This window comes from Cetorhinus maximus, chromosome 18 (genome assembly GCF_964194155.1).
Source record: "Cetorhinus maximus chromosome 18, sCetMax3.hap1.1, whole genome shotgun sequence".
Classification (NCBI taxonomy): domain Eukaryota; kingdom Metazoa; phylum Chordata; class Chondrichthyes; order Lamniformes; family Cetorhinidae; genus Cetorhinus; species Cetorhinus maximus.
The window spans coordinates 31833797-31857805 of record NC_135896.1 but is presented as its reverse complement, the minus strand read 5'-3'; the positions used below and the strand labels follow the sequence as shown (position 1 = coordinate 31857805).

The 24009-nt window shown below is 42.2% G+C and overlaps 1 protein-coding gene across 2 annotated transcripts in view; it reads left to right on the top strand.

Annotated features, from left to right (window-relative positions):
• The window catches only part of mdga2a (MAM domain containing glycosylphosphatidylinositol anchor 2a), a 918070-nt gene that overhangs the window by 441744 nt on the left and 452317 nt on the right, over nucleotides 1–24009 (top strand). For both annotated transcript variants that reach the window (XM_078562337.1, XM_078562336.1), the window contains exons 7-8: nucleotides 17861–18190; nucleotides 21797–22102. In XM_078562337.1, coding sequence (XP_078418463.1) covers nucleotides 17861–18190; nucleotides 21797–22102 — 636 coding nt within the window. The remainder of the gene's footprint in view (nucleotides 1–17860; nucleotides 18191–21796; nucleotides 22103–24009) is intronic.

Genomic DNA, 24009 nt, shown 5'->3' with positions numbered 1-24009 from the left:
ACACCCCCCAGGCATGGGTCAACTGTAGGCATTCGCTTGAAATACAGCATGACTTAGCGATTGATAAGAGGGCAAACAAAGTAGGACAAGAAGCAAGAAGAGGGAGGAGGAGGAAGGGGAAGGAGGGCTCTCAATAGGAGGCCACATTTGCCCAGGGTGGTCAGGGAGCAATTCAGCTACCTGAACCTCAGTGAAGACAATGTTGAGATGCCTGTGCTTCAATAAGGACATACTCACTGAAATCTGCCACTTGCTGCAGCCAAAACTACAATCTCAAAGCAGAACAAGGACTGCATTGCCAGTGGCTGTAAACTTTTATGCCTTTGTCTCTTTCCAAGCTGGAGCTAGACATATTTGTAAACTCACAGTTTGTCATTCATTGTTACATAGGGGAGGTCACTGAGGTTCCCTGTTGAATGAAGGTTAACTACATTTCATACTCTTTTGTGAATGACGAGCAGACAGAGCAAGCACATGGCTTTGCTAGAATTGCAGGTTTCCCCATGGTGCAGGCTGCAGCCACATCGTTTTGAAGGCCCATCATTTCAACTCTATAGCGGAACCAAAAGGGAATCTACTCCCTCAACGTCCAGCTGATGTGTGATCATAGGCAACACTTCATGCAGGCTAATGCCTCATAGTCTGACAGCAGTCATGATGCCTTCATTCTGCATTAGTCCACTATGCCAGCTACATTTAAACCACCATGGTAAACCGAAGCATTGATGCTAGGTGACAAGGGCTATTCACTGAACATATGGCAGATGACTCCAGTGCTGTGACCACACACGTGCGCAGAATGTATACAATGGAAACTATTCTGTCACATAAAACATGTTCGAGCAGACCATTGGCATGCTGAAACAACACTTTGCTGCCTGAACTGTTCTAGAGGAGATCTGCAGTATTCAGCTGAGTGGGGCGGGGGTTCAGGATGTCTTGATTCATTGGGTTCTGCTGCATACTACACAACCTCACTATCATGAAGGGACAACCTTGACACAGATTTGATTGAATCATAGAATGTTACAGAGGGAGGTATGTCTGTGTCCTCTGCAAAAACAACTCAGCTAATCCTACTCCCTCACACATTCCCATAGCCCTGTAAATCTTTTCTCTTCAGGTTCTTATCCAATCCACTTGTGAAAGCCCTGATATTTCCTACTTCCACCAAATTCTCAAGTAGTTCATTTCTGATCCTAACAACTCACTGCGTAAAAAAAGTTTTTCCTTATGTCACCATTGGTTCTTTTGCCGCCACTTTAAATTGGTGTCTTCTGATTCTCGACCCTCTGCCAGTGGCACCAGTTTCCTTCTAGCTACTCTGTCTATACCCACCATCATTTTGAGCACTTCTAGTAAATATCCTCTCAACCTTCTCTTCCCTAAGGAGAGTAAGCCCAGCTTCTCCAATTGATCACCCTAACTGAAATCCCTCTTTTATTTTGTTCTTTCATTGGATGTGAGCATTGATGGCAAGGCCAGCATTTTGCTCACATCCCTAATTGCCCTTGAGAAGGTGGCAGTGAACCTTCTTCAACCACTGCTGTCCATGTGGTATAGGTACACCCACAGTGCTGTTAGTAAAGGAGTTCCAGGATTCTGACCCAACAATAGTGGTGGAACAATAATAGAGTTCCAAATCAGGATTGTGTGTGGCTTGGAGGAGAACTTGCAGGCGGTGGTGTTCCCTTGTGTCTGCTGTCCTTATACTTCCACCTAGAGATCATGTGTTTGGAAAGTGCTGTTGAAGGAGCTTTGCTGAGTTGCTGCTCTGCACCTTGTATATGCTCCCACTGTGCTTAAATGGTGGAGGGATTGAATGTTTAAAGTGGTAGATGGGGTGCTGATCTAGCGGGCTGCTTTGTCCTGGATGGTGTCAAGCTTCTTGTGTGTTGTTGGAGATGCATTCATCAAGAGAAGTGGGGAGTATTCCATCACACTCTTTACTTGTGCCTTGTAGATGGTGGGCAGGCTTTGGGAAGTCAGGAGGTGAGTTACTTGCCACAGAATTCCCAGCCTCTGACCTGCTCTTGTGGCCACAATATTTATGTAATTGGTCCCGTTAAGTTTCTGGTCAATGGTAACCGCCAAGATGTTGATGATGGGGGAAATTAAGCGATGGTAATGCTATTAAATGTCAAGGGGAGATGATTATTGGTTCTCTCTTGTTGGTGATGGTCATTGCCTAGCACTTGAATGGCATGAATGTTACTTGCCACTTATAAGTCCAAGCCTGAATATTGTCCAAACCTTGCTGCACATAGTCATGGACTGCTTCAGTATTTGGGGAGTTGTGAATGGTACTGAACATCATAAATCATCAACAATCATCCCCACTTCTGATGTTATGATGCAGGAAAGATCACTGACGAAGCAGTTGAAGATGGTGAGACTTAGGACACTACCTTGAGGAACACCTGCATGATGTCCCGAAGCTGAACTGACTGGCCTCCAACAACCACAACTATCTTCCTTTGTGCTAGGTGTGACTCCAACCAATGGAGAGTTTTCCCCCTGATTTCCATTGACTTCAATTTTGTCAGGACTCCTTAATGCCACACTTGATCAAATGGTAGCTTGATGTCAAGGATAGTCACTCTTAACTTACCTCATGAGTTCTGCTCTTTTTTCCAGGTTGGATCAAGGCTGTAGTGAGGTCAGGAGCCAAGTAGCCCTAGTGAAATCCAAACTGAATGTTGATGACAGGTTATTGTTGAGTAAGTGCCACTCAACAGCACTGTCAATAACACCTTCTATCATTTTGCTGATGCTTAAGAATAGACTAATTGGGCAGTAATTGGTCGATTGGATTTGTTCTGCATTTTGTGTACAGGATATACTTGGGCAATTTCCACATTGTCAAGCAGATGCCAGCATTATATTTATACTGGAACAGTTTGGCTAGGGGCGAGGCTAGCTCTGGAGTACAAGAATTCAGTACTACCTCCGAGTTGTTGTCAGGTGTTATCGCTTTTACTATATCCAGTGCCTTCAGCTGTTTCTTGTTATCACGTGGAGTGAATTGGGTTGCCTGAAGACTGGCCTCTATGATGCTGGGGACCTCAGGAGGAGGCCGAGTTGGATCACCACTCAGTATTTCTGGCCGAAGATGCAAATGTTTCATCATTGTCTTTTGCACTGATGTGCTGGGTTTCCCCATCAATAAGGATGGGGATATTTGTGGAGCTTCCTCTCCTCTGGTTAGTTGTTTAGTTGTCCACCACCATTCACAACTGTTTGTGGCAGGACTACAGAGCTTTAATCTGATCAATTTGCTGTGGAATCACTTGTGTCTGTCTATTGCATGTTACTTTCGATGTTTGGCATGTATTTAGCCCTGTGTTGTAGCCTCACCCCTGGAACCACCCTTATAAACCTTTTGTGTACCCTCTCTAAAAGCTTCATGTCCTTAGAAGTGCATTGCCCAGAACTGGATACAACACTCCTGGTGAGATCGAACCAATGTTTTATAAAGATTCATCATAACTTCCTTGTTTTTCTACTCATGCCTCTATAAAGCCCAGGGACATGTATACTTTTTAAACCACTTTTTCAATATGCCCTGCCATCTTCAGCAATTTGTAGGATATACCCCCAGGTCTCCCTGTTCTTGCACCACCTTTAGAATTGTGCCCTTTATTTTATATTGCCTCTCCTCATTCTTCCTACCGAAGTGAATCACTTTGCACTTAATTTCATCTGTCACCTGCGCATCCATCTCACCAGCCTGCCTTTCCTTGTTCTTCCAAAATGTACCATTTAACACTTCTGTGCATTAAATTTCATCTGTCCATTGTCTGCCCATTTCAGCAGCCCATCTTGTGTTCTCCTAAAGTCTATATGGAAGGTATACAGTAAGCAGATGAGGAGGAGGAGGAAGAAGAGGCAACTACCCTTTTTGTTACAATGTAGATAGTTGAAAACATTGGAGATGTATGACCTATAATCTTCCAAAAGATGGTAGGTGTAGGATTAGTTTGAGGGGATTGAAGGATAACAAGGATTACACTTTAATTGAAAAAGGGAGGAAGACATATAACTAAATTATTACGGGGCAATGAGACTATCATCAACAATGGGAAAATTGCTAAAGTCCATCATCGGAGACAAAATAATTGAAGACTTGAAAGTTATCAGTAATTCAGGAGAATCAGCATAGTTCTGTGAAAGGGTGGTCATTTCTAACTAAGAATTGTTTCATAGAATGACAAAGATGGTGGATTGAGGATCAATGAATGTTGTATACAGAATTTTTCCAATAAGATTAATTTAACAGGTTCCACACAAGAGACTGATAGCTAAAGTTGAGATACATAGAATTGGGGCTGACCTTCTGACATAGATAGGAAATTGGCTGGGGAGCAGGATGCACAGAAGAGCAATAAAAAGATCTTTCAGATTGGTGCAAAGAGCTCCAGAGTCTCCTTTTAAATAGAGAGAAGATTATCCAAGTTTATAGATAATATTTCATACATAACTTTATAGGAATAGCAAACTTAGAGGCCACCAATGTAAGATAATCACCAAGAAACCAAATAGGGAATTCAAAGAAACTCTTTACCTAAAGAGTGGTGAGAATGTAGAACTTTCTACTACAGGAACTATGTAAGGTGAATAGTATAAAGATGCATTTAAGGGGGAAGCTAAAAAGAAATTGTATGAGGGAGAAGGAAAGAGAGGGTTATGCTGATAGAGTTAGATGAGGAAGAACGGGAGGAGGCTTGAGTGGAGCTGATATGGACTGCTTGGGCTGAATGGCTGTGCTTTACATTCATGTAAAAATACTGATCTCGGAGGGAAAGTAAATGTAGTGGATGACCTGAATGAGAGTTTTGCTATTATATACTAAATAATGGCTGGAATTTAATCCTACCCCATGTGTCAAATTTGGTGGGGGTTGGGGGTGCTTTTAATCAGATGGGAAGGTGGGGACCCTGGTGGGGACACCTTCCCACCTCTGCTCTGATTAAGTCTGGGCAAGGAAGGCCAGTGAACACAGCCAATTAAGGCTCTTATTGGGCAATCAATGACAAGATAGGTAAAAGTCTTTCACACTTGTCAAATCATCAGCAATTAATTCCCACTTAAGGGCCCCATCCTGCTGCCGCAGGTATTCACCCAGCGCCGGGTAGGGGACACGTCATGCGGGAAGCCCAAAAAGCAATCCCGTTGGGGTTGCTTGAGGACGGCCTTTCCACACCTCCGCCAATTGAGGCTCTTAAGTGGACAATTAATTACAGCTTGACAACTTCATCCTGCCACAGCGGGTATTCAACCCGCAGCGAGCAGGTCAGTCATCACACGGGAAACTGTAAAAGCAAACTCTGTAAAAGTTCGTTGTGGACTTCCAGGGGCTGGTGGTGGTGGGTTCCCTCCTTCAAAGCATTCAGTGCCTATTCAGTATTTAATTCAGCAAGCCTTCCCGGCGGGGTGACTAGGGGCTCACGCAGGCTCTCTGGCCAGTGGGCAAGACCCCCATTGCCTCCATTAAATTCCCCCAATATTACTGAAGCATTCAGGGGTAAAAGTTTCCTCTCCTTTCAAGATAAATTGAGTTAACAGTTCCCTCTCTTTCACACACATTCGCTCTTCTGTCAGTAATAGGAAGAGATGTATTCCTGGAGCTGCTCTTCTTTTTTCTCCCCTCAGATCTTGCCGACACAAGCCCAATGCACAAATGTGACAGAGATAAATGATTCTCCTCGCTGGGTCAGGCTGTTCTGCTTGGATTGAAACATACTTGTTGTACTCTGTAAATCCCTACCTGCAACAATCTATAATTCTGGTCAACCTTTTGTTCCCAAAGTGTGGTTATTACAAGCGTATGTCCATCCTTTAAATAGCTTAACAGCTGTTATCACTTTCATCATCTATATATTGCCTTTACAGAGAAGCTCTGTGGAAAGGACATAGGCTGATTGATATGGAGTTAATTCCATATTGACCTGAATTTTTCAAACGCATTTATGGTCTTACTGAACAGTTTCCAAACTATTAGTGCTCCATTGTAGAGTAGTTCACTAATACATGATTCTAATAATCACTCAAGGGAACTAAAAACGCAAACCTGCTTGTCAAGACAGGCAAAAGTCTTTTACACTTGTCAAACCATCAGCCAGTCCGTCAAAGATCTAGCCCAACAACCTGATAATGAGCACTGTGACATTTTGATGTCATTTGCTATAAACATGTAGTCTGTTATGTACTTGAATTTGGCATAAACCAACAGATGGTGTGTCCCACTAACTGACAAGTATGGAGGTTATCAGGTTCTTGAACTAATTTATATATACAGCATTGACTATTCAAATGCAGAAGGAGGCCAATCAGCCATAACCTTGCTTAAGTTATGTGGGATCTGTAAGGCCAGACACTCAAAAGGTTTGATTCCATTTTGGATGGTAAATTGAGTTATCATTCTACCTGTGAATGTCACTGTTCCCTGGGAGTGCCTGATGAGAGAATCCACCCTTATATTCATGCAGTATTTTAATTTTAGTTACTTATAATGTTACTTATTTTTAAGCCTGTGGCTCTCACTTGGAGAACAGAAATAATCAGACTTAGAGCCAATCCATGGTAGGGCAGCAGATTTAAGTTAATGGTTCGCATTTTAAAACATTTTGATAAAATTTAAATACTGTATGGATATAGTCATAGTCAACAACACTATCATCTTCCAACTCTTTTCAATGGGGATTAATGCCCACTTAAGGGCCTCAATTGGGGGCGGGGTGGAACAAAATCCTCAAGCTTTCCTACCACAGATTTAATCAGGGCAGACACAGGAAGGTGGTGTGGTCTCCACCCACTCTGTAAATCACCCCCTGCTTCCAAACTTGCCTCAGGGAGCGCATTAAATTCTGCCCTACAGGCTAGTCACCTTGGTGGTGAGGAGGCTTTCAGAAACTATTGGTGGAATTTAATGCCTCCTATAGCAGCAAGTTTGGTGGCTGGGGGCATTTAATCGGTTGGGAAGGTGTGGGGTGGGGAACCCATCGCCTTCCCACCTCTGCTCGATTAAGTCCATGGCAGAAAGGCTCATGGACGGGCTTCCTACCCGGATGCTAACAGAGGCCCTTAAGTTAGCAATTAATGCCCACTTAGGGACTGCATCTCACCACCTCTGGTATTGAACCAACAGCAGTCAGGGGAGTCGCCACCTGGGAAGCCCAAAAAGGAAACCCTGTTTCGTTTGGATGTGGGCTTCCAGGAGGGAGGGGGTGCTCCCTCATTGTCAAGCACTTAACGAGGGACCTGGCATTGGGAAGGTGGGCCCTACTGAAATCCAGTCCCCTGCTCTTGCCACCAATCTCCGTCCCCTTCCCTCTCCTGCAACTCCCCTGCCACAATCCCCATGCCACACTCACTAAGCTTTGGCCTGGGGTTCCTCATTGATCCTCGGCCTCTGGTTGGTGCGTTACCGGCAGCTACCAGTGGTCCTGTGGAGCTGACGACAGTGGAATGCCGCAGGCCTCTGACTGGTTGGCAGCTCTCATGGGGATGGATATCCATCCCAGAGGTCCTTAATCTAGGTGAAGGCCTGACGCTGGCCACTTAAGTGGCTGATGGGCACTTAATACCAGTGGGCCTTCACCAACGGAGGTGATACGGGGCTCCTGCTGGTTCTCCAGTCGGTGGGCAAGACCCCGGTTGCAAACATTAAACTTTGCTGCATAATTCAGGATAAAATTGACAGTCACTTGGACTAATGCGGATTAATTATGGAAAGCAGCATTGAATTGTTAAGGGCAATTGTGTTTAACTAAAATGAAAGCAAAATACTGTGGATGCTGGAAATCTGAAGTAAAGACAGAAAATGCTGGCAATGCTCAGCAGGTCTGGCAGCATCGATGGAGAGAGAAATGAAGTGAACATTTTGAATAGAAATGACCCTGCTTCAAAACTGAAGGAAGATAGAAATTTGATGAGTTTTATGCTGTTGAAAGTGGGGTGGGGGGTGGGGGGACAAGAACAAATGGGAAGGTCTGGGATAGGGTACAGGGCGAGAGAGATTAAATGACAAAGAATTCAAACAAATGACAAACAAATACTTTGCTTCTTTACTAAAGTCATCCACTCCCTTTGCATTTTGTCCCGTGACATCTTTGTCATTTAATCTCTCCCACCCTCTACCTACCCTATCCTAAAACTTCCAGTTTGTTCTTCTTCCTCCTCCCCTCTTTCAACAGCATAAAATCCATCACATTTCTACTTTCAGTTCTGACTGAGAAGGAAATAACAGTTCCGACCAATACTCTTATTTCCCAGTTTTTACTAGTGTTCCAATTTAAGGTATACAAGACCAGTTCGGACCAGTATTCTTATTTCCCAGTTTTAACTTTTTTTCATTTTGGGAAGCAGTCATGTTTCCCTTGAAACGTATACTCTGTTTCTCTTTCTACAGATGCTGCCAGACCTGCTGAGTATTTCCAGCAATTTCTGTTTTATTTCACGTTCAACGAACTTGCTTATGTTTTTTGATTAAGTAATAGAGAGTTGATGAGGGTAATGTTGTTCATGTGATGTATATGGACGTCCAAAAGGTATTGGATAAAGTGCCACATTATAGACTTGTCTGCCAAGTTTGAGTTCCGGACCTCTGGACTTAAAGGGACAATAGCAGCATGAGTATGAAATTGGCTGAAGAATAGGAAACAGAACAGTTGCTTTTGGAACAAGGCTTGGAACAAGGGGTTGGGGGGCGCGGTTCTGGGGGGAAAGGTATATAGTAGGGTACCCCAGGACTCGGTGTTAGAACCCCTGCTTTCCTTGATCTACATTAATGATCTAGTCTTGGGTGTGTGCCACCTTCAAAGTTTGCAAATAATACAAAACTTGGAATATTGTGAACAGTGAGGAGGACAATGTTAAACTTCAAAAGAACATAGGCTGGTGAGATGGGTGGACAAATGATAGATGAAATTAAGTGCAAAGTGATTCAATTCATTTCAGTAGGAAGATTTAGGAAATTCAATATAAAATGAAGGGTACAATTCTAAAGTGATTCAGGAGCAGAGGGACCTAGGTGTATATGTGCATAAATCATTGAAGGTTAAGAAAGTGATTAATAAAGCATACAGGATTCTAGACTTTATAATTAGGGGTGTAGGGGAGGATCTCCTGGTGTGCTAGCAGGGGTGGGGCCCACTCGCTGATGCATAAAATTACACGGGATGATGTCGGGCAGAACTCCCGACGTCACCTCGTGCCATTTCCATTTTCAGGTCGGCGGGAGAGCAGCCGAATCAGCTGTGCGCCCGCCGACCTGTCAATGGCCTATTGAGGCCATTTAAAAAGTATTTAATATCATTAATGGACCTGCCCGTCCAACCTTAGTGGGCAGGCCGGGAGCCCTGGCGGGCTTAAGAAAAAGCATGAAACCTCATCCACGGGTGGGATGAGGTTTCATGAGGATTTTAAAATATTTAATAAAGATTTCAGTAAAATTGATGGACATGTCCCAACTCATGTGACAGTGTCACATGAGGGGACATATCAGGGAAATTTTAATATTGTTCCTTTAACATTTTTAAATTTGGAGCTGATCTCCCTGAGGCAGCACTTAGCCTCAGGGAGATCAGTGAGCTCTTTCGTGTGCAGCACTCCCGGCTGAGGGAATCCGCACCCGCCCGCACAGGGAACGCATGACGTCATGCTGGGCGGGCCTTAATTGGCGGCGGGCCCCCGATTGGGGTCGCCAATCTGAGGCGCGCCTGCCCACGACCGCTCCTGCACTTCCTCCCCAACGGGGAGACAATTTTTCCGATAGAGTACAAAGGCAAGCAAATTATGCTAAACCTTTATAAAACACCGGTTCAGCCTCAGCTGCAATATTGTGACCAGTTCTAGACACCATACTTTAGGAAGGATGTGAAGGTATTAGATTGGGTGCAAAAAAATTAGTGAGAATGGTTCCAGGGATGAGGAATTGCAGTTACGTGGATAGATTGGAGAAGCTGGAGCCTCAGAGAAGAGAAGATTAAGAGGAGGTTTGATAGAGGTATTCAAAATCATCAAGGGTCTGGAAAGACTAGATAGGGTGAAACTGTTTCCATTAATGAAAGGATTGACAACCAGAGAGCACTGATTTAAGGTGATTGGCAAAAGAAGCAACGGCAGCATGAGGAAAAACTTTTTTTACATAATGAGTGGTTAGGATCGGGAATGCACTGCCTGGCAGTTTGGTGGAGGCAGATTCAATCAAAGCCTTCGAAAGAGAATTAGGTAAGTATCTGAGGAGAAAAATAATTGCAGGGCTAGAGGGAAAAGGTGGGAGAATGAGACTGTTATGTTTTACTATGGGTTTGTTCTACTCGTGAACCGGTTGCACGCTTATCTATTGACAGGTGAGTCGATTACAATATACTGCAGACGCAAAGTCCAGTATGAAATGAAGCACATACTGTTTATTTACACAAACAACAGAGCACTAACATGATGTGTGCTTTTCCAACCAGACCATACTCTAGACCAACATTAACATGGTAGCCCGCACTACACAGCTATTGGGTCTTACAGTCATGTGGTCAATCTGCTCACATTCTCTTAAAGGTGTATTACACCTCAGATTACCACACAGACTAAGTGAGTTGGCACGGATATGATGAACCAAATGGCTGCCTCCTGTGCTGTTACCATTCTGATTCTATGATTCTAGCTCACTGGCACTGTCCTCAGTTGGGTCCACCTTTACTTATTTGACCATAGCTAGAACACTTCTACCAATTGATTTCATTCCCCCACTTACAGCATCACTTTGGTAGTCCACCAAGGATAAATCTTTGATCCCTTCTTTTTCCTCATCTGCATACTCCCCCGGGCAATCCTCCATGAACATGGGACCAACCTCCATCTATACTTTCACCTGCTACTAAAACCATCATCCATGATTTTGTCATCTCCAGATTCAATTACTGTATTGCTCCTTGACTGATCTCTCAACTCCTATTCTGAGTAATCATCAGCATATCCAAACTCTGCTGCTTCTATTCTATCCAACATCAACTCCCACTGGTCCATTACTTCTGCCTTTACTGACCTAGGCCTCTAGTGCATCCATATCTTTTTGCCCTTACCCCACCTTTGGCAACTGTGTCTTCAACTACTTATGCTTTCCCCCCCACCCCCTCTCCTTCTTTAAATCCATCTTTATTCATAGATTTGGTCAATCATTCTAATGCCTAACTCTTGGTATGGCATCCATTTTTGTTCCTTATACTTCCATGATGAGCCTGTATTTTTCTGTGTAAATGGGTCTATATAACTGCAAGTTATTGTTGATGATGATTACATAAGAGATTTAACATAAGAGTATAAGAAATAGGAGCTGGAGCTGACCATTTGGTCCTTTTAGTCTGCTCTGCCATTCAACAAGATCAGGCCAGTTCTTCTAATTCAGCCCACCTTCTTGCATTATCCCAATATCCCTTAAATGTTCATTTTGTACAGCTGTTGGTGATTTGTATGATGGATCAGTCATTGCCAGTTGTTCTTTATAGGATGATGTCAAGGGAGATGACCCGACAACTGAAAGAACAGTTGGAACATGCCATATTTTGCCTTTAAACATTATTGTTTTGAGATTTCAGATCCTTCTGCAAGTTGTATTGGACCAAAGCCAAATGGCAATTTTTCACATATGCTTAAACATTTTAGATATCTTTACTGGTGTGAAACTTTGCCTGGAGAGCCATGTAACTAACTATAGAATCATAGAACAGTACAGCACAGAAGAAGGCCATTTGGCCCATCGAGTCTACCTCCAGTTCGTCCCACTGCCCCAGTCTTTCCCATATTTGGGAAATCTGCAATTTTTTTCTCCTTCCAGTAATTATCCAACACTCTTTCGAAGACTACTATTGAATCTGTGTCCACCACCTAATCAGGTGTTTCAAATCCTTATTATTTGTTGCATAAAAAATGGTTTTCCTCCTGTCAGCTGGCCAATCACCTTAAATCTGTGCCCTCTCGTTATCTGCCCTTTAGTTTCAGTTTGGGAATAGTTTCTCTTTATTTAAATCTATTGACAGCTTTCATGATTTTAAACACCTTTATCAAGTGTCTCATTAGCCTTCCCTGCCCTAAGGAGACCAACAACAGCTTGTCCAGCCTATCCATGTAACTGCAATCTCTCATCCATGGAACCATTCCAATAAATCTCTTCTCACCCCTTTCCAAAACCTTCACATCCTTCCAAAAATGTGGGTGCCTAGAATTTGACACAATACTCCAGCTGTGACAGAACTAGTGCTTTATGAATGGTTAGCAAAACTGCTATAATTCGCTGCTCATTCACTGAGTAAAGGTGGAACCCGGAGCCAATCTTTCCTTCATGTGTGTTTATTCAAAAAACTCAGAGAACACAGGCACGGATTTCTTTTTCCTTTCCCCACACAGGTGGAAACCAGTTCTTGTATATACTTACGAATAAGGCCCTAGCCCTTCCCCAATTATTAAAGCTGCTCTCAATTACAACTAGAGAATGCACTTCATTGTGACAGGATTGCACCATCAGCACAAATCCCCAGCTTTTGTACTCCATGGGCTGGATTTTTGTGGAGACATTGAAAAATGGTGGGTGGGATCTGGATGCCGAAGACCAGGCCCATTTTTGCCATTAGGGAGAAGGGGGCGGAGTGTGAATCACACAGGAGATAACCCGAACTCAGCCCATTTTTGCTGCTGCAAGAGCCTTAACCAGCAGTGTGGGAGTCACAAATTGATGGAGTAGTTATAAATACTCATGAAGGGTTATTAAAGTCTGTATAACTGTCATGATCTGAAGATTTTTTAACTCTCATTCTTAAAACTATAAAAAATCTGTCTGCAGCTATCAGTGATTGCTTTAAAATAAGAAACCTCTGCTAGACAGCTTTGATTTTCAGGCAAGCTGGTGTAGCATCTGTTCTAGCACTTTCAATAAAGTTATTTATTGTAATTTCCCTAAGGGCTATTCATCATGAATGCTTGGCTGATCTTCAAAATCTACTATTATCTCAGTGGCAGTTCTGAGTTCACAGTTTCATTGACATCTTAGAGGCTGTTAATGAATTAGGCATAGGAATGGAAGTTTAATTTTCTTTTATAAGAGATTAACCAGTTGAGGAGATTTAAAAGCTTCGGTGTTTTCATCAATGGAAGTTTGTTCACTATCAAGTCTGTATGGTGAGAGTTGTATTTAGATTTTTAGAAGTTTATTTTTTTCATCTGCACATGGCTCCTGTGGTCTGCCCATTTTGGATACTTGGTGAGTTGGCCTGGGGGAATGAGCGGGTGACTGGAGGACATGAGTTTCCATTGAGTTAGCATGGAAAGAATGACAAGCCATGGGGGATGGGTGGTGGGTGAGGGGGTGTAAAGGGTGAGGGCTAGGGAGCTTAAAGTCTTCTAAACCAACTGGAACCGAGTCCCAGAAAACCTCTATTTATAAATCCCAGGATTTTATACGCTTTATTAACTGCATTATTAATTGGTATTGCCTCCTTAAAACAAACACCTTAGGCCTCCCTCTCTGTTGCGTATTCTTTAAATTGTACAACCTAGCATATGTTGCCTCTCTTCATACTTCCTACTAATTGTTTCACCTTACAGTTTTCTGCATTGAATCTCATCTGCCCTGTGTTTGCCCTTTCCATCAGCCTGTCTACTCCTATCTTCCTCACTGTTTACTACACTTCAAGGTTTCATACCTGCAAATTTTAAACTTGTGCTCTTTACACCCAAGTCCAAGTTGTTGATGGGTATCAAAAACAGCAGTAGCCCTAGTGAAAACTGAAGAACTCCAATATGTATTTCCCTTTAGTCTGAAACAGTCTTTCAGTTCTCTGTTTTCTATCACTTAGACAATTGTGTATCCATGGTGCTATTGCCATTTTGATCCCATAGGCTTCAATTTTGCTAACAAGTCTAAAATATGGTAATTTAGTAATTGCCTTTTAAAAATGTATATGCATACCATCTCCACAACTAACTTTACTAAACAATGACCACTATTCTCAAGATGCTCCATAAAGGTACATTCTCCAATTGACTCACTTCTTTCCCCCAGCAACGTCTCCTTTCTTGTTGGACAAGAAGGAGGAGAAATGAGAAACTGCTAGATCCAGTTCTTGGGAGTGAGGTGGGCCAAGTGGATCAAGTGTCGGTAGGGGAACATTTAGGGGACATTGATCATTGTATCATAAGGTTTAGGTTGATTATGGAAAAGGAATAGGAACAATCCAGAGTCAGAATAATTTAACTGAGGGAAATCCAGCTTCAATGGGGTTCAGAGTTGATCTGGCCCAGATCAGTTAGAATCAGAGGTTGCCAGTCAATAGGGTATCTGAACAATGGGCTGCCTTAAGGGAGAAGAAAGTTCGGACACAGGCAAAATATATACCCACAAAGTGCAAAAGCAGGGCCATCAAATCCAGAGCTCCCAGGGTGACAAAGGAGATAGGGATCAAGGGTGGGATTTTCCGGTCCTAACAGCAGCAGACATCATTGCAGGCGGGACAAGAAAATTTGGAGAACAACCAAAATTGGCTCTTCCAGATACATATAAATGACCTAGATCTTGGTGTACAGGGCACATTTTCAAAATTTGCAGATGATACAAAACTTGGAAGCATTGTGAACTGAGAGGGGATAGTGTAGAACTTCAAAAGTACATAGGTTGGTGAAATGGGCGGACAAGTGGCAGATGAAATTTAATGCAGAGAAGTGTGAAGTGATTCATTTTGGTTGGAAGAATGTGGAAGGACAATATAAAATAAAAGGTACAATTCTAAAGGGGCTGCAGGAGCAGAGGGACCTTGGGGTATATGTGCATAAATCTTTGAAGGTGGTAGGACAGGCTGAGTAAGTGGTTAATGAAGCATACAGCTTCCTAGGCTGTATTCATAGGGGCATAGAGTATAAAAGCAAGGAAGTTATGTTATGTTCTGGATAAAACGCTGGAGCATTGCATCCAGTACTGGGTGCCAACCTTTAGGGAAGATGTGAAGGCATTAGAGAGAGTACAGAAAAGGTTCGCAAAAATAGTCCCAGTGACGAGGAGCTTCAGTTACATAGATGGATTGGAGAAGTTGGGACTGTTTTCCTTGAAGAAGGGACAATTGGGAGGAGATTTGTGTTCAAAATCATGAGGGGCCTGGACATGGTAGATAGGGAAAAAATGTTCGCATTGGTGGAAGGATCGAGAACAACAGATTTAAGGCAACTAGCAAAAGAAGCAATGGCTAAATGAGGAAAAACTTTTTCGCACAGTGAGTGGTTAGGATCTGGAATGGACTGCCTGAGAGTGTGAAGGAGGCAGGTTCAGTGGAGGCATTCAAGAGGAAATTGGATTATTATCTGAAAAGGAAGAAAGTGCAGGGCTACGAGAAGAAGACAGAGGGCTGCACTAGACGAGCTGCTCCCACGGAGAGCCAGCACAGACCAGATGGGCCGAATGGCTGCCTCCCGTGCTCCAATAATTCTGTGTGTGTTTCCTTGTGATTCTATGTACATACCGATCAAAGAAAATCTCCCCTTTTCTGTCCTTAATACAATTATTGCCCCATTCAATATTAGGGTAGTTGAAGCATTCCATTAACCCTATAGTCAGTAATTAACAAATCTATTTCTCTGTCTCCTTCTCAGTATTTGGTAGTGTATAAAATAAAATAAGTAGCATAAAAAACTCCTTTTGTTGCTCAGCTCCAAGCAAGCAGATTTTGTCTTGGCCCCTCAAGGATATTCTTTCTTTCCAGCGCTGAAATATTTTCCTTAATCAAAATTGGTACTCATTCTTTTTCTCTTTCCTACCTTTCCTCAATACCTTATACCCAGTAATATTAAGATTCCAATCCCCCCCCTTTTTTGGACCCTACCACAGTTATGAATAGTATATCATATTTCCACGTGGCTACTTGCACCTGCAACTCACCAACCTTATTAACTACACTTTGTGCATTTACACACATGGGGAGGAATTTAATACCCTCCTCCTTCACAAGTTTGGTGGAGGGTGCATTTCTTCAGATGGCAGGATGGTGCGCAGGGACCCCAGCACCTTTCTGCCTCTGCCACAATTAAGTCCAGCAATTAAAAGCAATTAAATTAATGCCCACTTAAACCCTCCTGGGGTTGCTTGTGGGCTTCCAGGGGGCGTCACTTGTTCAAAGGCACTCAGTGCCTGAACGAGGGACTGGGCATCAGGAAGGCGGGATGGGGGGTGTGGGTGTGCTGAGAGTAAACCCTCTGCTCTTTCTGCTGACCCCTCCCCCCAAGTCCCCACCCCACAAAGCACCTTCCACCATCACTCACCTGTGCTTGTATTCATCAGTGATCCTGGGCCTTGGGAGGTGTAGTATTAGCAGCAGCCATCGCTTCTCCAGTGGCTTTGCTGAGCAATGAAAAGATGCCAGCCTCTGACTGGCAGCTCTCGGCAAACCGGACTTCCACCCCTGGCATCCATGATCCTGGGGAAGGCCTGCCGCTGCCCAATTAAGTGCCTGATTGGCACTTAATTTGGCAGGCCTTCCTGAAAAGAAGTGACACAGAGCTCTTGCTGGCTTTCCTGCTAACAGGCAAGACCCTCATTGCATTCATTAGAAACCACTGATGTAGTCCAAACCTAACTTAGTCTTTGTATTTTCTATGATTCCACCTAATTCTGTATTATTTCTAATTTCTCCCTGTTTTCTGTGCTCCTGGTTCCTAGATTTTAATATTACATCTTGGTGCCCAACCGACTGATGAATTAGTTTAAATTCTACCCCACAGCACTAGTTAACCTGCCTGCAAGGTCCCAGCTCACTTCAGGTGCAACCCATCCATCTGGAACAAGAGGAACCTATTTTCTGTGATCTATTTCCATTTAAGACAAACCATTTCACGAAGTTCTGAATTATTAGAAGCAGAATGGAATAATACATTCCTTTGAGTCACAATGATTCAACACCCACATAGTCATACTCTGAACACAGAGAATTCCACCTCAATTTTGTTTTATTTCATTCTGTTGATAGTAAGACTTGATTCAGTATTTACCAATGATGTGCAGTGAGGTAAATTTTAGTTGTGACCTTGAAAGCTTCCAAATATGAGAAAACATGAAATTTGAAGAAGGAACTTAATTACTTATCATAAAATCATATAGCAAACAAGTAGGCCATTCAGCCTATCGGCTAGTGCCTTTGTAAGTTTTTTGCTAGTATTACAAATCTGGTGGATTCCACCCAAAAAAGGTTCATTAAAATTTCCAGACTGCACTTTTTTATTTCACTATACCAATACTGCTGTTTGAAAAGGTGGTTGATGGTACTCTGGTCTTAAACTTAACTTAATATTCCACGTGATTAAGCCGTATCAAAAAATGTGACCAGATTTGTTTGAGTGAGGCTTTCTCTACTCCGTGCTGATGTTGAGGTATTAGAAGTGCTAACAACTTTTGTCCTAATGGCCATTCTTCCTGTGTAAGCCTAGACAATCAGGTGCCTTGTGTAGCCATGTGAAAAATCATTCTTGATTACAATTATGTTCCATGCCACACTTATTGAAATCAATTAGTTTAGCGCAGGCCAAAGGAAAGAGCTTGGATGTTTTGGGTCTTTACCCATATGGGGTAGTGAATTTAGCTGTCAAATTATGGAGAAGCAATGTTGTTAAATTTAATAAATTAAGTATTGATCAGCCCTGCAATTTGAATTCCACATAGTAATGAGGAATTCACACATGTCTAATGTGTGTAGGTGATCTAATGTCTTACTCTGGACATTAACACTGATGTCATTCACACACATTAGGCATGAGTTATATTCCTCCCTTAATTCTTTTTGTGATCCCTGTCATAAACTCTGTTGACCATCAGCTTTTCTCTTTATCCTAGCTCTAAAAAAGGGACGTTTTTGGATTACACCAGATCCATACCATGATGATGACAACATTCAGATTGGCCGTGAGGTTAAAATTTCCTGTCAGGTGGAGGCCATTCCCCCGGATGAGCTGGCATTCTCTTGGTTCAAGAATGGACGTCCACTTCGGAGCTCGGAAAGGATGGTTATTTCAACAACAGATCCTGATGTCTCACCTGGCACAACCAGTCTGGACATTATTGACCTGAGGTTTACAGACTTTGGGACGTACACTTGTGTAGCATCTCTAAATAGTCAGATTGTACCTGACATCAGCATTGATGTGAACATCTCCAGCAGTACTGGTGAGTACTCAATCAAGGTTGAGATGGTGGGTTTACCTTGGATTGCTGTTGGCCAGTTTTTTTTCCCCCCACTATAATATCACTTTTCAATTTCTCTACCATTGTCCCCCTGCACATTAAAGAATAAGATCCTAATGGACTTCTGTCGAAAGTTTGTGAGATGATCTGTACATGGGTTTGATGTTAGTTTGAAGTTGTTGGGAGAGTGGATGGTACTGAGATGGACTTTACCATTCTGTTATCCAGTTGCTGGGACAGTGGAAACCATGGACTGTGAATGACTTCATGAATTCCTTCTGCTTCTGGAAGAGTGGGGTGGTTATGTTGTTCACTTCTTCACAATGTCTTCCAGTTTCTAAAACAACAGCTGCTACTTGCACTTACACAGTGCTTTCAGCATAGTAAAACATCCCAAGGTGCTTCATAGGAGCATAATCAGACAAACATGAAGACCAAGCCAAAGAAGAGGACAGTAAAGTTTCAAGACCATAATTTTGATGCAATAAGGTCATGGATAGCAAAAGCCTTTCTCTCAAGTGAATGAACATTTTGAAGGGTGACACAGAGATGCGGTGATTGTTGATCCACTGGCCAAGTCCACCGGGTTAACAGTGGAAGGGATGACAGGGATGGGATGGAGGTTGGTGAGATTAGTCTCTAGCAAGCATTAGAATGAAAAATAGAAAGTAGAATGAGATAGCTGGGATTGTTGCTCATTAATGGACAGCGATTAATGCCTTGATGAGCCCCCTCCAGAGAATGCTGAGAGATGATAGAATGAAGCTTGGCACTTATTCAAAAGGTAATTGAGCCTAGGGGTGGGGCAAGAGAGTGTGAAGGTCAAGTAGGAGTGCAAGATTGGGAAAGGGAGTTGGAGTTTGGGGTGGGACAAAGTGCCAAAGAGAGGAAAAAAATTAAGCATGACTGGGTATCAGGAAGGCAAGGAAACAGAAGCGAAGAATCCAAGAAGGGTAAAGAAATGGAAAAGGGAGATCAAAGTGATGAGCTTGAATCCAGTTGGCAGCCAAAATGCATACATGAAAGGACATATGGAAACTCATGTTATATGAGCATGAATGATACTTTACACATGCACTTCTCCACGCTGTCCTCTTGTAATCAGAGGAGCAGCCTGGGTGTCCAAGGATTTCTATACAGCAATTGCTAGTGCTCTAGTTAACATCTACACCACATTTATCCATGTTGAGATAAGTCACTCTGAAAATAGTCAGTTTCCATTTGCTACTTTCTCACAGAGTTTTTTGTCATTAGCAAATTTAATATTACTGCCAAAATCCTCTCCCATATCATTTATAAATGTGGTCCCATAGCATAACTGTGTGAACTTCACTGGTCACCTTTACCCAGGTAGCATATTTTCCATTTACTACCACTGTGCCTTCCATTGCCAAACCAAGCACCTTTGAATCTCCTCTAGCCCTATTAAATGATTCACTCCTCTGCCAGCCTTGTGTGTACCTCCCACTCCCCTATTTTTTTTTCTCTTGTTATGTGGCTCAGTGTCATGATTTTGTTTCATAATGCTCCCGTGAAGCACCTTAGGATGTTTCATTACACTAAAGGCATTATATAAGTTGTTATTATTGTTCACTTCAGCCTTACATGGCCTGGGTGTCAGGTAAGCTGCCTTCATGGTCATATCAAGTTACCTCTGGTGACCCCCAAGAATCTATCCTTGGATCTCTTCTATTCCTCATCTACTAGCTGCCCCTTGGTGACATCACCTGAAAACACCGCACTCATTTTCCTCATGTACACTGACAACATCCAGCACTACCTTAACACCACTCCGCTCAACCCCCCCCACTGACTCTAAATTGTCAGCCTGCTTATTCTGCCAATTAAATATTGGCAAGGCTGAAGCCAGTGTCGAAAGTCCCTGCCACAAACTCCCCTCCTGCACCATGGATTCCATCCCTTTCCCTGGCAATTGTCTGAGGATGAACCAGACTGTTCACAGCCTCACATATCCGGACCATCACTAAGACCACCTATTTCCATATCCATAACATTGCCCATCACTTCCCCTACCTAAGCTCTTCTGCTGCTGAAACACTCATCTATGTCTTTATTACCGCTAGACTTGGATATTCTAATGCACTCCTGGCTGATCTCCTACATTCTATCCTTTCTTAACTTGAAGTCATCCAAAACTCTGCTACTCATGTCCTAATGCACAACAGATGCTGTTTACTCATCACTCCTGTGCTCTCTGACCTAAACTGGTACCTGATTAAACATTGATCCGATTTAAAAATTTTCATCCTTGTTTTCAAATTTCTCCATGGCCTCGCTCCTCCCAATCTCTGTAATCTCCTCCAGCCCTAGACCCCTTCGAGATATCAGCATACCTCTAATTATGTCTCCCGGACATCCCCGATTTGAATCACTACACCATTAGTGGCTGTGCCTTCAGCTGCCAAAGGCAGCTGGAATTCCTTTCCTCAATCTCTGCTTTTCTACCTCACTTTTCTCCTTTAAGACGCTCCTTAATACCTGGACCTTTGACCAAGCTATTGGTGTCTGCCTTAATATCTACTTGTATGGTTAAGTGTCATGTACCTCTGTGAAGTGCCTTGGGTTGTTTTATTATGATAAAGGCACTATATAAATCCAAACTGCCATTGTTAAGATGCAAATAAGCAACCTGACCTCAGGTACATTCTAGTATATGTTCTGAACATCTTACAGGATAAAGGAAAGAGAACTGACCATTTGATGAATGCAGCACTCTTAATACTGAGAAGAAAGGACTCTGAAAAACACACAAGGCCTTATCTCATTATTTATGTTATCCCACTAAGACTGCCTGGATAAGTAATGAAATTTGGTGACCATGTTCTATTACTCTAAAGGCTTTAATCAACCACATCTAAATGCTACCCTTGCATAATAGTTAAAACAAAAGAGTTTCTTTTTCATATCTTGCAAAGCACAGTGACAGAGAATTATCTCTGGTGGCCTAAATATCAACTGCGTTCAAACACAGAAAAGCACAAGGCATCAATATTTTAATTAAATAGCTCACAGAGCCTGAAGCTTTATCCTAGACTCCATCCATTTCTACTACAACTGAAACTACTTCATTTGAAGGTTGAGAAAGGCCTGGCTTCTTACGATAATGGCTACTACTGATCTCAAATGATTGTAGCAATTAAACTGAATTTAATCTCCACTCTGAACATTAGGAACCTGTTTATTTCCAAACAAAGAATCTAAGGAAGCTCTTGCCAATCTTTCTTCATTTTTTTTCATTAACAAAGAAGCTTCCTTGAGCAAAAACCAACAAAAATTAAACTGTAAACAATTAATAGTATAACAAAGTCACTTGTGATCTGAAAGAGCTGCATGTGCACTTGTGTACCATCTACCAAGTTGGATACTGATTGGGGGTCTGGATGTGTGCTATGTTTCTTCACATAAATAAAATGAAATAATTAAATCTAGGAAGTATTAATAAGGAATATGGATGTTGTGATTTTTTCCAAATAAACTCTAACTGTTTCCAGTGCTCAATTCATGATGTTGCAATGGGATGCAGAGCCATTTGGTGAAACTGAGTTGTTTTTTATTTCTGTTTAAAAGTGCCGCCAACTCTATCTGTCCCAAAAGGAAGGTCACCAATGGTCGCGCGAGAAGGCGACACAGTGGAGCTGCAGTGCTTGGTTTCTGGGAAGCCCAAACCCATAATTCTTTGGTCCCGTTTTGATAAGGAAAAGGAAAAAGAGCTCCCAATGCCCGATGGAACCATGCAAACGGAGAGCTATGATGGATTACTACGCATCGTGAATGTGTCCAGGGACATGAATGGAATATACAAATGCCAAACTAGCCAGTATAATGGATTTAACGTGAAACCAAGGGAAGCAGCTGTACAGCTTATCGTGCAGTGTAAGTAATTTATATTTTTCTTTGCGCTGTGACCTTGAGGGCATTAATAACTATTGATCCTTTCCAACTAGAGCAGATGAACAGTAGTCTGCGATCAAAACAGTGTCCAGAGGTTTCTTCATCTTGTCAGACTCCAACAATTATAAATCCCGCTGACTCCTGATAAACATACAGCCAATCAAATTATCATCCATTTATAGTTGGTTCACAACAAACACTTAAAAAATCCATTCCTATTAAACAGATGTTTTAATCCAAGTGTTAAATTTCTCAGCATTCATATCAGCTTTATTCTTTCAATCTTTCACATACTAACTTTTAAAGATCCAATTTCATAGCAGCACTTTGATTTAGTATCTTTATAGCCTATAAAATGAAATATTTTGAAGGACAAGTGATGTATGTCAGTCACTTCCTTTTTTATACTGTCTGGATAAGCCTTAATCTGAGCACAAATAAATTGTCAGACAAGGTAATGTGTTCAATCCAATTCCATTGGGGAAAAACATGAGATGACTGCAGATGTTTCATGTTCCCCTGTGTACATTTAATGTAAATCTTGTCAGCTGGTGTGTCCCTCAAGGATTTGACTGCAGCAAAACAGTGTGAAGAGGATTGATGGACACCGAAAAATGGCTCCAAATCAGGACTGCTGGGTTAGAAAGAATAATATACCTTTATCAGTGAAGTATAGCCTGGAAGAACACATGGAAAGCTTTGTGCCCAGTCTGCTAGTGATCAATATGCCATTATGTTTCCCAGACCATGCAAATGATTATTTTCTGAGGTTATCACTTGGTACCCAGATGAACTCATTGAAAATGAAGTGTGCTGGAACACAGCCTGACACCTCCCTCTCATCACACGTGCGTGGAATTTTAATACAAGGTTCTGCTAATTTAGAAGAAAGTTGGAGAAGGGAGAAACACTTGCTAGTTTAAAAATTGTGAGTGTCTTTTTAAGTAATTCCAAAGATTTTCCTGACAAGTCAGCAGCTGGCTGTGAAGTTAGCAAGAAAATCAAATTGCTGCAATACGAGATAAAAGCAAAATACTGCAGATGATGGAAATCTGAAACAAAAACAGAAAATGCTGGAAAAACTCAGCAGGTCTGACAGCATCTGTGGAGAGAAAAACAGAGTTAACGTTTCAAGTCCGTATCACTCTTCTTCGGAGCTAAAGAGACGTCAAAATATGATGAAATTTACACTGTTTAAGGGGGGTGGAGCAGGTGAAGATGTGATCTGCTTTCTTACCTTGCCACCATCAGCCCCTCCTTTAGCTCTTACCACTACCATGAACATCCCCTTTGTCCTTTTGTTCATGACATCTTTGTCAATCTCTCCTGTGTCCCCGCCTATCACTGGCCTTCTATCCAGTTTCTCCTGCTCCAGCCCCCTTAAACAGTATGAATTTCATCACATTTTTATTTCTCTTTAGCTCTGAAGAAGAGTCATACGGACTCAAATGTTAACTTTGTTTCTCTCTCCACAGATGCTGTTAGACCTGCTGAGTTTTTCTAACATTTTCTGTTTTTGTTGCATTACGGGGCCTTGTGTAGACATGATTTACAATGGATGCAAGGAAACATGGACAGTTCTGGTTTTATGTGAACAACAGAATCATGAAGTGCCTCTTAGAAAGAACTACTGTGCTATTTATGAGTTGTGCAATCCAATTTGTTAATGGCAGCTTTTCTCTTATTAAATAGTAAGTTAATAGGAAAAATCCCGCAGGATGATCATGTTATTAAAACTTTTACATGAGAAAGACCATATATTGATCATAAATGACATACATAACTTTCAGTGCCATATTTATTCAGTGAATCTTCCCAGAGGGACTCTCAAATACGCCTCTGGAACGGTATTATTAATGGATATGAAGGATACATCTGGGTAAATAGCT